Source organism: Pteropus medius, unplaced genomic scaffold, assembly GCF_902729225.1.
Source record: "Pteropus medius unplaced genomic scaffold, Ma_sr-lr_union100, whole genome shotgun sequence".
In the NCBI taxonomy this organism is placed as follows: Eukaryota; Metazoa; Chordata; class Mammalia; order Chiroptera; family Pteropodidae; genus Pteropus; species Pteropus medius.
The window spans coordinates 5,587,062-5,602,609 of NW_024355206.1; the positions used below are offsets into that span (position 1 = coordinate 5,587,062).

General features: G+C 58.5%; 1 protein-coding gene across 4 annotated transcripts in view; it reads right to left on the minus strand.

Annotated features, from left to right (window-relative positions):
* The window catches only part of CEMIP (cell migration inducing hyaluronidase 1), a 118,688-nt gene that overhangs the window by 31,225 nt on the left and 71,915 nt on the right, over positions 1-15,548 (minus strand). For all 4 annotated transcript variants that reach the window (XR_005651848.1, XM_039858266.1, XM_039858268.1 and 1 more), the window contains exons 8-13: positions 14,721-14,816; positions 14,030-14,151; positions 10,688-10,820; positions 9,737-9,928; positions 2,239-2,414; positions 876-1,085 (exon numbers count right to left, since the gene is read on the minus strand). Coding sequence is in view for 3 of the 4 variants with exons in the window: in XM_039858266.1 (XP_039714200.1) it covers positions 876-1,085; positions 2,239-2,414; positions 9,737-9,928; positions 10,688-10,820; positions 14,030-14,151; positions 14,721-14,816 (929 nt within the window). In the remaining variant the exon portion in view is untranslated. The remainder of the gene's footprint in view (positions 1-875; positions 1,086-2,238; positions 2,415-9,736; positions 9,929-10,687; positions 10,821-14,029; positions 14,152-14,720; positions 14,817-15,548) is intronic.

Below are 15,548 nucleotides of genomic sequence, written 5' to 3' on the forward strand. Positions count from 1 at the left end.
TTTAAATGATGGAAACAAATTCAAATGTTTCTTTAAACGCCATTTAAGCCAAACGAAACACATCTGGTCACTGGAGTCAGCTGGCAGGGCATCATTTTGTGACATCCGGTTTTAAAGTTCACAGAGGATATAAGTTTAGTCCATTTAAAGGACATTCAATTTGGTGTAAAATTATCAGTTTAGTGTAAAAACGATCAAACATTTCTCTAAACGCTGTATAAGCCAAACCAAACACAAGCTGGAGTCAGCTTGCAGAGCGCCATCTTGTAATGTGCGATGGGAAAAGTTCATAGAGGGTGCAGTCTAGTTCAGTCAGAGGAGGATCGATTTAGTGTGGAAATTATCTGTGCAAGTGAAGGCAAGCCTACGGCGCATGCGCCATTGTGCTGATGGAGACATCCTGCCCCGCAGCACCTGCGCAGGACGCTCGGCTGGACAGAAGTGTCCGCTGCAGAAGCTACTCGGGTCTGCCGCGCAGAGGCCACAGCAGAGTGCTGGTGCGGTCCCCTTTGTCTGCGGCCAGCAGACCGGTCACGCCACACGGTCACGGAACGACCCCCAATTTCCCATCACTCTAAGGAGGCGCAGCAGGACCTGGACCCCCAGTGACCACCGCGAACTCTGCATCTGGGTGCCCTTTGGCAAGGAGACACCCCATTTTCTCCTTCCTCTTTGGTTCAGAGCGTGCTGTCGGCGGAGATCATTCTAAAGTCTGAGCTAAGGATGGTTCAACCCCCAGTGGCCGTGGACTAAGTGACCAGGTTACAATGGCCTTCCAGCCCAGCGTCCCTGGGTGCGGTGGAGAGCTGGCCGGCACGGCGGGCAGGGACGAGGGCACCTCGGGTCCTCTGCTTCCCCGGGGGGAGGGCACTTACCAGCAAGCCGTTGGAGCCATGGACGGTGACGCAGCGTGAGAAGGTGTGGTGGATGGAGAGGTCCCTGACGTACGTGGGTGGGTCGTAGCCGCCCTGCTCATCCACGTCCCCAGCCAGGTGGAAGTGGACCGGGTACTGGCCCACCAGCTGCTGCCCCATGTGCTTCAGCTCCACGCCCTCCAGATGCGCCGCCGTGAACCCCAGTGCAAACTGGGGGAGGAGAGCCGAGAGTCAGAGGAGCCGGGGAGTCCTCGCCGACCCCCACCGTGGGTCCCCACGCTCCGAAAAGGCCCCTGTGCGATCCTCCAGGTGCCTCGGGCACCCAGTCATCGAAGGTGTCCCCCGCCAACGCTTAGACGCCTGGCCCTTTACCCCAAGGTGAGGCAAGATGATGAGCTGCTGGAAAGGGGGGTGCACGGGGGCTGGACAGCAGCCAGAGCTCCGTGCCCGCCCCCTGCCCCCCCGATTCTTCTGCCTCCTGAGCCACCGAGCGTCACGAGGACGTTGGAAATACGCAGTCGTGTTTTGGGGTGGTTACGTGACTGGGGAGCACTGTTAGTATCGAGTGAGCAGGGACCTGGGATGCTAAAAATCCTGTAGAAAACTGTCTCACCTAAAATGCCAGTAGGGTCCCTACTACGAACTCTATGTTCCATTCTATCGTTTTTTTCAGTTATTTACCAAAAAATCTAATCCTTAAAGCACGTAATTTTAGTTTAAAGAGAATTATCCTCACAAAACTCCAAGATACTACTATTCTACCAGCTTCACTCCCGTCACTGAAAGCAATGGCCACACGCAGAACGTGGGGCATCTTAGGCTCATCACTATGACAGGGAAGGCACTTTACAGAGAGAGGCAGAGAAAATTCCTCTCAGAGCTTAAGGCCAGGAAAACGTGAGCTCTGGTGACTGATGTCACCTTCTCGACTGCACGAACCCTGCAGCTCAGTGTCCCCGTCACGGCCCTGACTTCACTGGGAAGCTCCCAGGGGAATCTTCTGCTGGAGGTGCCACTTCTCTGCACTGCTCATCACTTATCTTTCCTATGGCTCTACTGTCCCCACGGCTCACTGTGTGTTAAACACGAGTTCTTTCAGGCGGGGATCAGGGTTAAGTAAGGAAGGCTGGAATGACAACCATTACTGGGGCGGGGGTGAGCGTGACGTGTGCCGTGTGACCGGGGAGTAGGAAGACGTCCCCTTGCTGGCTTCACCGCCTGCTCCCAAGCCCTGACAGGTGTGACGGCACGCCAGCGAACAAGGCACGAGATTCCTCTCCCCGCTCCTGCCCTCTGTCCCCTTCCCTACCGAGAATCCCGCCCACGGGCTGGCACCGTGGGCCTCGGGCAAGCAGACCCATACCTTGATGTGGCCCCCAAACGTATCGAAGTCAAAGAAGCTGCAGACGTGCTTGGTGTAGGGGTAGCACGCGTCCTCCATCTCCCCCATGACCACAAGATTGCGGCTGAGGAGCCCGACCTCGGCCCGCATGTCCACGCCGTCGACCTCCTCGCCCATGTGCAGGTACATCGGTTTCCCTGGGCCGGGAAGGGAGACGGGAGGAGATGAGGGGCCGCGTGTCCCACTGGGCCCGGGGCCTCTGCCTGGGCCTCCGTGACCGACGCGCACGGGGGTCCCGGGGCCAGTCCCACTTCCTAGAAGGACGAAGCCCGGGGACGTGGCGTTCCGACTCTGGGTGAGGACCCAGGATGCACGGCCACGTGCGCTTAGGTCCGAAGCCCGAGGGAAGATAGCGGTTTGTCCCCCAGCTTCTCTCCCCTCCTCTGCTTCCCAGGACGAGACTCTCCGGGGTTTAGTGAGATAGATGCTTCCCCAGGAGAGCCACGTGTCTCAGGCCCGTGGTCAGTGTGGTCAAGGGATGCGCAGAGGTGACATGTGCACCCACAGGTGGCCCCTGCTCTGGCTCTGTCCCCGGGGCTGGCATGTGGACATCTGTGGGTGGGCCAGTCTCGCGCAGGGGCTGCGAACCATGCCCCAGAGACGGCAGCGCCAGGAGAGAGGACACCTGGTCTCTGACGGCCCCACGGAGCTTGCGCCTTGGACTGCCCACCAGACCTAAAACAAGCCCCTCTCCAAAGCCACTCCCGTGAGCCGTGCGAACCCCAAGCGGTGCTCTGCTTCCCTCGGCCTCCACGGCCGGGTTTCCCAGCCAGAGCCAGGCCTGCGTCCAGCACGTGGTGGGCTCCGGGCGCCTCCTTGGCACCACCAGGAACGGCGGACGAGAGCCTGCAGCCCACCCTGTGTGGACCTCACCACACTCGCCCTCCGTCCCCCTGGCCGCGGGAGAGGCTGCTCTCTCCCTGTGCTACCCCTGTGCCACTGCCCCCACCCTGCCCTGCCACCCCCAGGCCCGGCCGAGTTTGGGACTTTGGAGCAGTCTTTGAGTTTCGGCCCCAAGTTCTGCCTCCAGAGCAACCGCAAACCCTTTTCTGGAGTAAAGAGGCCGTGGCTGCGGACCCGGCTGCTGGGCACTCGCCCTTCCAGTCGAGGCCGGCGTTTCAGAGAGCAGCCACCTCGTGTGTGTCCTCAAGCCTGAGCCACGCCACAAACACCACTTGGCGTCACTGTGACCCTGACTTGAGCAACAGAGCACACCTCACCCGGCTCCGTGACACCGCGGTGCCCACATGCAAAGGGCCGTGGTCACAAGGGGCTGGGCGCCGCACCCACGGGCAGAGACCCCGCCCTGCTCTCTCCCCAGGAAGAGCTGGCTCCCCTTCCCGCCCATCGCCCAGCCTGCGCCCTGCGGTGGGCCCGCGGTATTTCCAGGGATGCTGATCGTGTCAGAATTCTGCAGACTCAGCTGTGCTTTCTCTGAAGCATGATAGTTCAAGACGTGAAAGTGGCTCACGGCAAGGCCAAAATACATCCTCTTTGGAACCAGTATCAGCCTCCTACGATTGCTGTTGAGAACTGTCACAAGTTTAGTGGCTTCGAACAACAGACATCTTTTTTCTTATGGTCCTGGAGGTCAGAAATCCATGATCAGCCTCACGGGTCAGCAGTCGCGGTGCTGGCAGGGCTGGGTCCCCGGGGGCCCGCGGGGGGTCCGTCCCGGCCTTTTTCAGGTTCTGATGGCACCTGCGTCCCCTGGCTGGCGGCCCCTCCTCCCTCAGCGAGCATCGCTCTGGCCTGCGCCTGTCCTCACGTCACTTTCTCTTCCGACTCTGACCTTCCTGCCTTCCTCTCGCAAGGACGCTCGTGGTTCCACGGGGCCACCCCGATAATCCAGGGTAGTCTCCTCTCCCACTCACCCGCCTTAGCCTAGTCACACCTGCAAAGTCCCTTTTGTCAAGCAAGGTCCCATATTCACAGGTCCTGAGGATCAGGATGTGGACGTCTTTGGGAGCCATTATTCGGCCTACCATAGTCCTTTAAAAATGTCTCAGGATTACACAAAGTAACTGTACAGAGAGCCTCTTCACTGTAAGGAACTGAGATACCCCGAGAGCTCGGGCACCGAAGGTCTGCGGCGTGCCGAGGAAGGGGCCGGGAGCATGCCACGCGGCGCTGTGGGGCCTGTGGTCCCACCCCGGTCCTGACACCGATGAGACGAGAGTCAGCTCTGCCGAGCGTGGGGCCCGCCCCCGGGGCCCCACTGCGGCTTCTGCTTGGGTCGTGGAGTCAGTGTCTTACAGCGCTAGGGTTCAGCAGCAGGTCCCCCTCCGCATGGAGTGTCGCTAGCGGACGGCCTCCAGCTCAGGAGACAGCCAGACCCGGCCACCCGCCCTTCCGTGAACAGCCTCTGCTGGCTCACGGCTCAGGGTTTTTATCTAAGCTGCTCCCTCCGGCTGGGACAGTCTTTGCCTTGTCCACGAAGCATCCCTTTGTCCTTCGAGATCCAGCTGCAATGGCTCCTTCTCCGTGGAGGCCTCCCTGACCACCCTCGGCATGAGCCTCCGCGCCCCCGCGAGCTTGCAGCGCTCGGCAGAGCCAGACCGGGCCACACGCCGCGGACTTCCCACGGCCCTCACACCACGCGCATTTTGGGCTAGGAGGAGTCTCTCGATTCATCAATGCCCCTCTTAAAATGCAATGTTCACGTAGGACACTGACCCAGAGGGCCCTTCTCGGGGACCAGTCTCAAACGCGGCTGCAGAGCCAGGACACTGGGTGAGGAGGACTGTGGCTCTGGAGCCCGGTGACCTGAGTCAGACCCCTGCTGACTGTAGCCAAAGTCCCTGAATGCTGTTTAAGCTCCCCCAACCTCTGGCTCTTCACCCAGAAAATGCAGACAATAACGGCACGTAGCTCAAGAGGGCTGTTCAGTGAGCTATCTACAGAATGTGCTCAGGACAGCCCCGGCACATGACAGGGCTAGCGTAAGAGAAGTGACACGCACAGCTGTCACTGGCACTGTCCTTACGCGAGGGCTGGCACCCGGGGCTCCCACCACGAGCTTCACACCTAAAGCGACCTCGGCTTTGACAGCTTTCCTTGTTCCCTGGGGGAAACCGGCCGGCATGCAGGGGTGACGTCCAGATGGATGGAGGGACTGTGTTCATCAGGCGGCAGGGAGCAGGCAAGTCAGACCAGAGCCGCGAGTGCATTCTGGTCACACCACCCTTGCCCCTCGCTGCCGCCCACGGCCAGCTCGTCCGTCCTGCTGCGGCGCTCACAGGCCACTCCCGCTGCTGCCCCAGGAAGCCGTGTGCCCCGGTTTCCGGCATCCCGTCCTGTCTGCAGAGGCCTCCCACCCAGCCTCCGCCCAACACTTCCTTCTGGCGTCTCTGACACTGAAGGCCAAGCAGGGGGAGCCATTGTGGCCAAGCGAGATTTGTCCCGACAGCCCAGCAGGGTCATGAGCATGGGCGAGGGGCTGGGCACAGTCCACCCACACAGGGCTCCGAACACTGACCCTCCCTCCCAGCGCTCTCCTGCAGCTGCCCGGCCCCAACCAGCCCTCCCTGCAGGGCAGGCTCAGGACTGGCCACTCTGCAGTCACCCAAAGTAGCAGCATCACAGACTCTCCAGTGGGAGAAACGCACAGGCCCTGCGGCTCAGACCTACCCGGGCCCAGCGACTGGCGAGGAGACTGGCCCTCTCAGACCCTGAGGACGGGCCCAGAGGGAATCAGCCGGCACACGAGTCTGAAGCACAGAGCACCCGCTTCCTCCCGCAGCCCAGCCATCTTGAGGGGACATGCGGGACATGCGGGGCGAGCCTTCATGGGGGAGGGGAGGGCTGGACACGCAGCCCTGGGGCCGGACGGCTCTGAGTCCAAACCCTGGCCCGGCGTAAGCAGACCAAGCAGATGGAGCCGACCCGCTCAGCCCGCGCCAGCACCCCCACCAGAACTCTGGGATGGCGGTCTCGCTCAGTTCTGTGCTGTCCCACATGCTAGCCATTAGCCACGTGTGGCCACCGCACACTAGACATCTGGCTAGTGTGACTGAGGAGCGCGACTTATGATTGCTTCATTTTCCTTATATTTAGATGGCCACACGTGGCTGGTGGCTGGTGGCTGCTGCACTGGGCAGCACAAGTCCAGACAGTTAGTTTCCATGAACCTTGGTTTCCTCGTCCGCGTCACGGAGGAAACGACAGCCCCACCTTGCAGGGCTGCCATGGAGAGGGAGCGAGATGGCTTATGTGAGCACCGGCACGTCACAGGGGACGCAGAAAGTGTCAGCGCCCGCTAACGGCAGGGCTGTTTAAAAGCGGGAGGGGGTGGTTCCAAGCAAAGCAGAAAGACGGAATGCAAACAGGGCAGAAATGGCAGAGGTTTCTAATCGCCATGTCAGGAGGTGTTGGGAATTACATTGTGGTTGGCAAAACTCTGAAATATTTTTTTAGATGATTCATACATTTTCATGACTTTGTTACATCCATCTGTTTCCCATCAGCAAACCCTTAAAATGCCTGTTTACGGGAATGGGGCACTGAGGAAGGAGGATCCAGGAAAGCGGCGTCCCTCTCTGGAGCCCCCTAAGGAGAACCCTAAGGGATGACGGGGCGCCTCGCTCTGGAAAAGAACAGAGCAGGTGGACTCCTTGCTCCCCGTCAGCGTGGGCTGGAGAGCAAGAGAAAGGGCTTGGGGTTGAACACCATGAAAGAAATATATGAGCCCTCAGGGTCAGGGAGGACACAGACGGACGGACACACACACCACCTCACACACGCACACACACACACACACACATCTAGGGGCTTTTCTGACACTGGTCACCAGGAGGAGCTGTTTTCATGTGAGCCCCAAAGCTGTGAGCGAGCAAAGTGGCTGGTCCACTCCTGGTCCACTCCGAGCCTAAGGACTGGGAAGTCGGTGCTGCACGGACCCCTCCCCTGGTACTCAGCTCCAGAGTGGCCCAGCTCACTCTCCTCCATCCAGCCCTAGGAGGCCTCAAGAAGCAACTGCACCTGCTGTGGGCACTGCCAAGAGGCGCGGCTCTCCAGCACTCACCCCGAAACCACGCTGTTGGGAAGGCAGTCGTGCCCTGACCTCACACGGGTCCTGCATCCTGAGGGCCACCCTTGGCGCCCACAGCGGCCCCACCAGGATCTGCTCAAAGTGAAATCTCCCCTGCAGATGTTGGCGCCCAACACTGGGTGCAGACGAGGCCTGGTCTGAACAGACCCGAGGTGCCTCCCCTGGCAGGCAGGCAGGCCAGGCAGGCCAGGGCCCAGGGCACTTGCCACGCTCCCAGAGGCCATGAATGCTGCCCTGGAGCCACGGGTCACCTCATGGTGAGCAGTGACATCCACTGAGACAGTCTGAGCGCCACTCCTGCCATGGCCCAGGACACCTCATATCCCAGAAGGCCTGTCCACATGTATTGTCCCTGGGGACACAGAAGCCATCCAGTGAAGACCCCGGGGCCTTGCACTCGTTGGGAACTCACTCTTCTTGGGGCTCTGTGTGAACGCAGGTGTGGAAGGTCTTCCCTAGCTGCGGAAATCCGACAGGCCACTGCCCCCCAGAAAACCGCGTGCCCCTGTGATACCCTCCTTCCCTCCGCCCCCACCGCCCCGGTCCTCTTCTGCAGCGGACACCCGAGGGCTCCTTCCCACGCACAGCCTGCGCTCTGCTGCCCCAACTTCCCTCCTCTTCCCTGCTGCTCCTTCTCCGGTCTCTGCTCCATCACTAATTCCTCTGGGGAGGCTTCCGCTTCCGTTTTTAACTCACCAAATCCCCCTCTTTGTCACCTCCCCCTGCCAATATTCCTCTTCCGTAGCAGTTCCCACATTTGGGATTTTATCTGATTTGGGGTGGCTCTTTGCTGGGTGTCTGTTTTCACTGCGGGACTGCAGGTTCCCTGGGGAACAGAGGCCAAATGTCGGGCTCAGTGCAGCGCCCAAAGCCTGGAGCATGGCCTGGCATGCGTGGGCCAGACTCCGCCACCGTGTCAGGGAACAAAGGTTTGCCCGCCCCGGCCTGCGCACGGAAGCTGCTGCCTCCTTCCCTCCCTCTAGGCCCACCCACCAAACCGCTGTCCCCCAGAAGCAGGCATGGCCCTCCTTCTGCCGTTGTGAGTCCTTGGGCCAGAGCCCTGGGATCACGGAGCAGTGTCTGTGGACTGTGTTAGCGGCCTGACGACCAGGGTCCACTTCCCCATGGATAAAAGAACGGCACCGGCCTCCATCACTGTGTGTCGCTTTTTTAAACCTCTGTTCTCCCAAATTCTTTCTCAAGCACATCCCCATCAGCCAAAAAGATTGTGCTTGACCTTCTACAGTTTCACTTCCCAAACTGTCGGTACTTTGAAGCGCTGGATACACTTTCTCATTCACAGTCGTCCCTACTCCAACGTCCGACACGTCTCCAGCACGGCTGGGGTTTCAAATGCCCGGCATCATCTCCCTTCCTCCAGTAACACATGCCAGTTTTCCTTCGGGGAGTGACCCTTTCTCCATTCGATGCAGTCTTACAGGGACTGTCAGCTAAGGTGCCTTGTCCCCTCCTGGCCAGAGCGTGAGCCACAAGCCACGAGCCCAACCAGTGCTCTCTCCCCAAAGGTGACCTTTGAGCCCTGTCCCAGGAACCAAGCCTGGTGCCTGCAGACAGCGACGCTGTAAGGTCCCTGCCCACCGCTCCTGCTGCCCAGGTCCTTTCCCGGCTCGTCCGGCCAGTGTCTGCTTTAGCTCTCTCACTTGGGCAGCCAGCCCCCAACGAGCTCCTTCTTCGCTTAAGACAGTCGCACTGCATTCTGTTGCTGTCAAACTATAAGAACCTAACGGATACTTAACTCTCTACACTGAGAGTAAGGACCCGACTACACCTGAAGTCTCTTTTTCCCCTCTAACAATCCGCAGCGCCGGTCACCGTGCACAGCGTCAGGACAGGGCATCTAAGTCAAGATTCAGGAGAAGAAAAAGGAAAACCCAAAAGCCTTAGGAAGAAAAGATTTACAGCCACATGGTAGACTGCCTAGCGAACACTCCCTCCCTCCCCGATCCTGATGGGAGAAGCAGGCTTCCCACCCCATGCACGCTGACCATGTGATACGCCTTAGCCAATGGAACGCACGGGAGTGTGGGTGGCAGCCGGTGCACGCCCTGAGCCCAGGCCTTCAGAGTCCTCCCGTGTTTCTGCACAGCCCCTGGGAGCTTTCAGCTTCCCCCATGAGAGAACTTGTCCTGGCGAGGAGGTGAGCCGCGAAGACCTGACCTGAACCCATCTCTCAGCCTGGAGCCAGATTTAGTCTGCAGGAGCTGAGCCCCAGACAGCCTGCAGATGCATGAGTGAGAAATGACGGCTGCTATGAGAGTGGCAGGGTTTCTGCTCTGCAGCAGTGTTACGGCAGGAACTGACTGACACAGGTCGGCTGTGATTCCAGCCACCTTTAAGCCTAACGACTTGCGTTCTGCCAGCCTAGGACGGGCTTTGTGGATGTCCTACCTGCTACTCTGACCTGGTTGGAGGCACAGGCTCTGCAGGGGAGCACCTGGAACTCCTCCGCCTGGTACATGGAGTAGTCGGTGCTGGCAACGACCAGGGTGTCGCCGGGCTTCCATGACTGCACATTGTCTTCCAGTGTCAGGATGGTGCTGTTGACGTTGGTGTCAATGGTGACGGTGAGTCTGGGCCTCACTGAAACCCAAAACAGCAGGGGCTGAGGTGAGCCCTTGGCCAACTTAGAGTGTCCACCTCTTCTCTCCCCGTCCCTAAGTCAGTCAATGCCAGGGTTGCCCGTTCGGGCCCCTTCGCCAGGCTCCCCCACTTCAGCCTTGCTACAGGTGTCTGCAGTTCACAGAGCCCTGCCGGCAAAGGGCCATTTACTAGCTCTGGGCACAGGAATTTTCCACCAAGTCCTCAGCCGGAGTTAACTGCGGCTGTCTCACCACATCCACTTCGCTCAAGACGAAAAACAAATATAGCTCCTCTCAACTGTTATTTACCGTAGCGGTAAGCCTCCCCCCGAAGAACGCCCATCCCTAATGACTGCCTTCGGGAGGTGGCCAGTGCCTCTGTGGACAACTGGCCATTTCCAGCCCCTCCTGACGAGTGTCTTGGGATCTGGGTTTAACATAATCCAGCACCCGAAGAGGCAACGGGCTGCGTGTCTCTGTCAGGAGGGCCACGGGAAGGGGACTCCGTCCACTGCACCCTGGTTTTCTCCGACCAGGCCTGAGAGGTGAGTGGGCAGTGTGGGGCTCTGCCTGCTTCCGCCACTGCCGGGGCCCCCCCACTGCCCGCCACAGGGCTCTCTACTGCGAGCCTGGCGGGAGCTCCATGCCGCTGAGCTGCTTGCGGGCAGCGGACCCAGCCGTCCAAACTTACAACGTGCCGCTGCCGGCTCAAGGGACAGAGCCACCGCGGCACTTGTGTCCCTGACAAAGAGCTGCTTACCAGGCCTCCCACACAGGAACCGCACGCGGTAGCTCTGGCAGGCGTGGCCCTGGTTGTAGCACACGAACCTATAATCCTGGCCCCTTTTGTAGACTACCTCGGTGGTGAGGTTAACGCCGTCCACTGTAGTGGCCTGGGAATGGCATGGAAATTACAGAGCGGAGTCATTCTTTCGTACGGAAGGAAGGTGATGATTAATGCTATAAGTACATACTCGCAAGTCTAAAACTGTTCCTGTGGCAAAACGTAAGTGCCACGGCCTGAGACTAGTATGCCACAACGGCCCCCACTGATTCCGCTGCGAGGTCGCCGGGCGGGCATGTGCCTTGCCTGGGGTCCCCCAGTGCCGACGGCCGGACTCGAACTTATGGCTCGTAGCACCCCCACCCGCACCACGAACGCGGGCGACGCGTGCTGAACACTGAGCACCGCGCTCGACTGCAGGTGCCAGAGCAGGGTCTGCATCATGGGGAGCCACTCAGGATCCGGTGCCCGGCCTCGTCCTGGAGTCCAGACTGGTCGTGTCTGGGTGTGGCCTGGGCGTCGGACCTTTAAAAGCTACCCAGGTGACTCTAATGCGCAGGAAAGTTCAAGAATCCCTCTTGTAGCTACAGAGCTGAGTGTCCACGTGTATTCTCATCCCCTCTTTATGACAAAACTATGAGGTCTTTGCTGGTCTTACAGATAAGGAAACTGACGCTCAGAGATGCTGAGTAACTTGCCCATGGTCACAAGGCCGGCACGTCGATCCAGACTTACTCGACTGGAGAGCTGAGCTTCTCAGCCCCTCCCGGCGCCGCGCTCGGGGGCTCCGCCTACTGCCCTTCCTTCCCTGTCTGTCTCCTGCCACTGGAGCCCGGCCTCTAGGGAGGGCCAGGACCCGACCCCAGCATCAGCCCAGCGTCTGGCACAGAGTGGGGTCTCAGTGGACGGGAGCTGACTGGCGAGCAGCCTTGAGGCCAGGTAGAGAATTTGGGCAGCGAGCTCAGAAGAGGGCGGATCCCTGCCAGCTGGGGTGCGTCCCAGCGCCGGGCGTGTCTGCATCAAGACTGTGGCTGTCATCGCAGACATGCAATTTACAGCCAGGGCTGCAGCTGCTGCCCCCCTTGGCACAGAGATCAAAGGCCCCAGGGCTGGAGAAGTAGGGGGGCAAGGGACAGTTGACCTAAAAGGAGGGGTGCTTTTGAGGAAACACTGCCCTGAACCAGTAGGTCCCAGCAGCCTTTGGCTTAGAGGAGGGCCGTGCAGATGTGCGTCCGGCCGCTCTGAAGTGCAGCCCTTTCCCACGAGCCGCACGCGCACGCGTTCTTGCGGGGGCTCTGGGAGGGGAGCGCGGACACTCGGGGAGGCTCAGCGGCCAGGGTCACGCGATTGTCAGGCCCTGACTCCCCGAGGCTGTGTGTTCTTCTGTAGGAGACCCCGTAGAATGGAGAACTGCGATGAAAACGTCATCAGATGGAGCTGAACGTTTTTCGAGGTGCAAAGTCCAACTATAATTTTAAGGGAACATCTTAATTTTGCTGCTTTTTCTTTTTTTTCCCTTTTTCCGCCCCCAAAAATAACCTCGGTTTTGGATTATACACAGGACTGTATCACTGGTCAGTGAAACGGACACAATTCTAATTCGTAATGATTAATAATTACAAAATAATTAGCAACATTACCATCATCATCATCATCATCATCATCATAAAATAATCTTAAAAAATTGGGGGCATTCAGTATGGGTCAGGCATTTCATGCATCATTGTTTTAAAACCACAAAATCACAGGAGGGAAAAATTATGATCCCCATGTTTGCACAGGAGGAAACTGAGAGACTAAGTCACATAACTGAACTGATTTCTCCGGCCAGGAACGTGAGGCATCCGCGCTGCAAGTTCTAAGGTGGCGCTCAAGAGGTGAAGCGTATACCCATCTCCGGGCCTTTGTAAAGTTTCATTTCACGTTCGAGCCTGGGATTAGCTGTGCTTTCACACGCTCGGGGAAGAGCTGGCGTCTAGGCTGAGAACAAAGTTACCGGAAGCGCAAGAAATGCCTATGGAAAGCAGTCCGCCTGGCGTAGAAAGTGGTCTTCGGAACGAGAGTGGTCTGGGGCCTGCCGGCTGGCAGAGCAAACACCAGGAGGCATTTGGAGGACATGCGAGCATTCCCCGAGGATTTCCAGAACTGCCTGGGGAGGGGAGTCTGGTAAGGGGCTGGACTTCCCATAGCCAAGTGAACTGGAGGGATGAGATTATGAATATTTCAGAAACACTCCAGAAATGTGAAGCTGGAACGCTCAGGGTTGCGAGAGAAAATTAAATCTGGGAGGTATGCACTTTGAGGGGGGGTTAGTTGTTTTTGGTTCTGTAGGGCCCAAGAAAAGTCTCCACCTTGCAGCTTAATCCAGGTAAGTCCTTCTCAGTAACATGGAGCTGCATGAAGAGACAGCTGGGCCAAATACTGAGCAAGGTCTCCTTGGCCTTCGCTGAGCGCGGGGACAGTGTCCGCCTGGGGAAATGGGACCTTGTCCACGGTCTCTCTAGAGTGCAAGGCAGAGGGCAGTTCTGCCCAGGGTGATGCCACCGGTGGGGTTAAAGCACAGTCAGATGACCTGGGACCTGCGGTTAGATCACCTGGGAGGAGGTGTTGGACAGATGTCGGTCACTATTTTTACTGGCCAAAAGAGGATGAAACGGGCAGGAAGGTCTTTCTCAAATGACTTCTAATTCTATACTTGGCATTTAAGTGGCTCGACTCTGTTTTGGAACAAGGTCTGTGTTGGTCTTTCCAGCTCACAGCTCAGAGCTGAGCCAGTGGACTGTGGGGGCTGCGTACTGACCCGTCACTTCTGTGTAAGACAGTCCAAGTCCCCTTTACGTATGGTGACTCCAAGAGCATGTTCTGAGCAAACACTGCTCACCTACAAGTACTGGCTCTTCAGCTACTGAAGAACCGGGCTGTGTGTTCTCCACCTGGGCCGAGCCCGGCCTGCACCCCAAATGCCAGCCGAACCCTGTGCACTCAAGATCCCAAAAGAAGTCATCTCAGCAGTGAGGCTGGGCAAGGCAAACCCGTCCCTGAGTGGGGCACTCTCAGCCATGGCTGCGGATAGAGGGAACGCGGGGGAGGGAGCTCAGAAGTAGGAACCCGGGAGAGAACTTGAGTCCTGGCCCTGGAACTCAGTAGCCCGGAGGCTGGGGCAGATCCTCAGGCCCTAACTGGGAATGCTCGTCACTGGTTCACCTGTGTCCTAAGAGGACCAAGAGAGTCACACTGCTCAGACGGCGAGAGGGTTTGAAATCTAGAGTCTGCTCAAAATAAAGCCTTAATAACGATGCAACTGTTTTGAGTTGGTACCTGTATATCAAGTGGACGGTTGCAGATTTTCCCTGGGTGAGCTGCCCGGAGGTCTGAAATTTTCTCCCCACCTTTACTGTGTGACACTTTGTCATGGTGGAACCAGTCTGTCCACTCCACATCTAGGCAGAAAGCAAAGAGCAGGGTCAGACGGGAAGGCCCGTGAGGGCAAGCTGTGCTGAGCACAGCCCCACACACCCTCAAGAGCCATCGGTCCAGCCTGCACGGGGCAGGGGCTCCGGTGGCTCGTGAACAGTCTGCCAACTCTCCCGCCTCTTAATTAAAAACACCTCTTACTGACTTTCTTACTTTATAAAAGCTATAGCTATTCTTCATTTTTGCAAAAAGGAGAAAGGGGAAGTCCACCCGCAAGCCCATCACCCCGGGACTGCTGCCCTCTGCACCCCGTCCCCACATGAGGTCTGCCTGCAGGCGGGCCCTGGTCCTGCCTGTGTCTCCTGCTCAGTGCCACAGAAGAGGTATCCTGTGAGGAAAACACCCCTCTGGGCTACGGCCCCGGTAGCCTGATTAACTAAAGACAAATCTCAGTTGTAACTTTAGTTGACTCTGCAACAGGTAAGTGGTCTGATTGGTGCAAGAGAACAGTCCTTGTCCTGCAAAGGCAGTGCGTCCTGGTTTCTGTCGCCTGTTGGGTGTGCCCAGGTGTCCCTGGCCGTCCGCGGCGCCTCACCTTGGACCCACTCACTGGACGAGGAGACGCTGAAGAGCTCGCCGTGCTCTGAGCGGAACACTTTGGACACCCGGGCAGCGGCGGAGCCGCGGTGACCTGGCAGAGAACAGAGCGTCAGCCGCGGACAGCCCAGTCCACATGGCGCGGTTCCAAGGTCCCTCCCACCACAGGGACCTTGAGCTGTTTCTTAAAGTTTCAGGCCGATCTTCCCCGTTAGGAAGCAGCTCACTGCCCCTCCCTGTGCTTCGGATTTGGAGACAGAGTCGCCGTGCTCCCACCATCGTTTCTCACGCGACCTCCCCTCGAGAACCCCCGCAGAACCCCCAAACGTCCCCCGGAGCGGAGGCTGCCGCTGCGTGGGAAAGGCCATCTGAAGAGTCTGTTCAGCTCAAAGCATCCCTGCCGGCTCCGTCCTGGTTCCCATCTTGCCTACGTCGACTGCTCTGGACTAAGCTGACAAGAGAAATACTCAACGGAGCCACTTTAAAATGGAGCTGGAGGCGCCGTCGCAGAGGAACCGCCTGGCGGTGGTGGGTCTTACACCTCGAACCTCCGCAACGTCTAAACAAGGCAAAGTCACCGCTGGACGCGGCCTGAGTCCCTGGGCCCCAGGGATCTGTTTGCAGGGACAACAAGAAAGCAGATGCCGTGACTACCAGACTGGTGGCCACTAGACTGAGCATTAGCAACGCTGCTTGGTGCTGGCATCGTGACGTCATCTGCACCGAGCTCGGAGCCCTCCTTCTATGGATGGCACCGTCCCCGTCCCCCTCACAAACACCCTGCCCTTGTCTCCCGATGGGGACACTATTTGGGCCTCTGACTGAA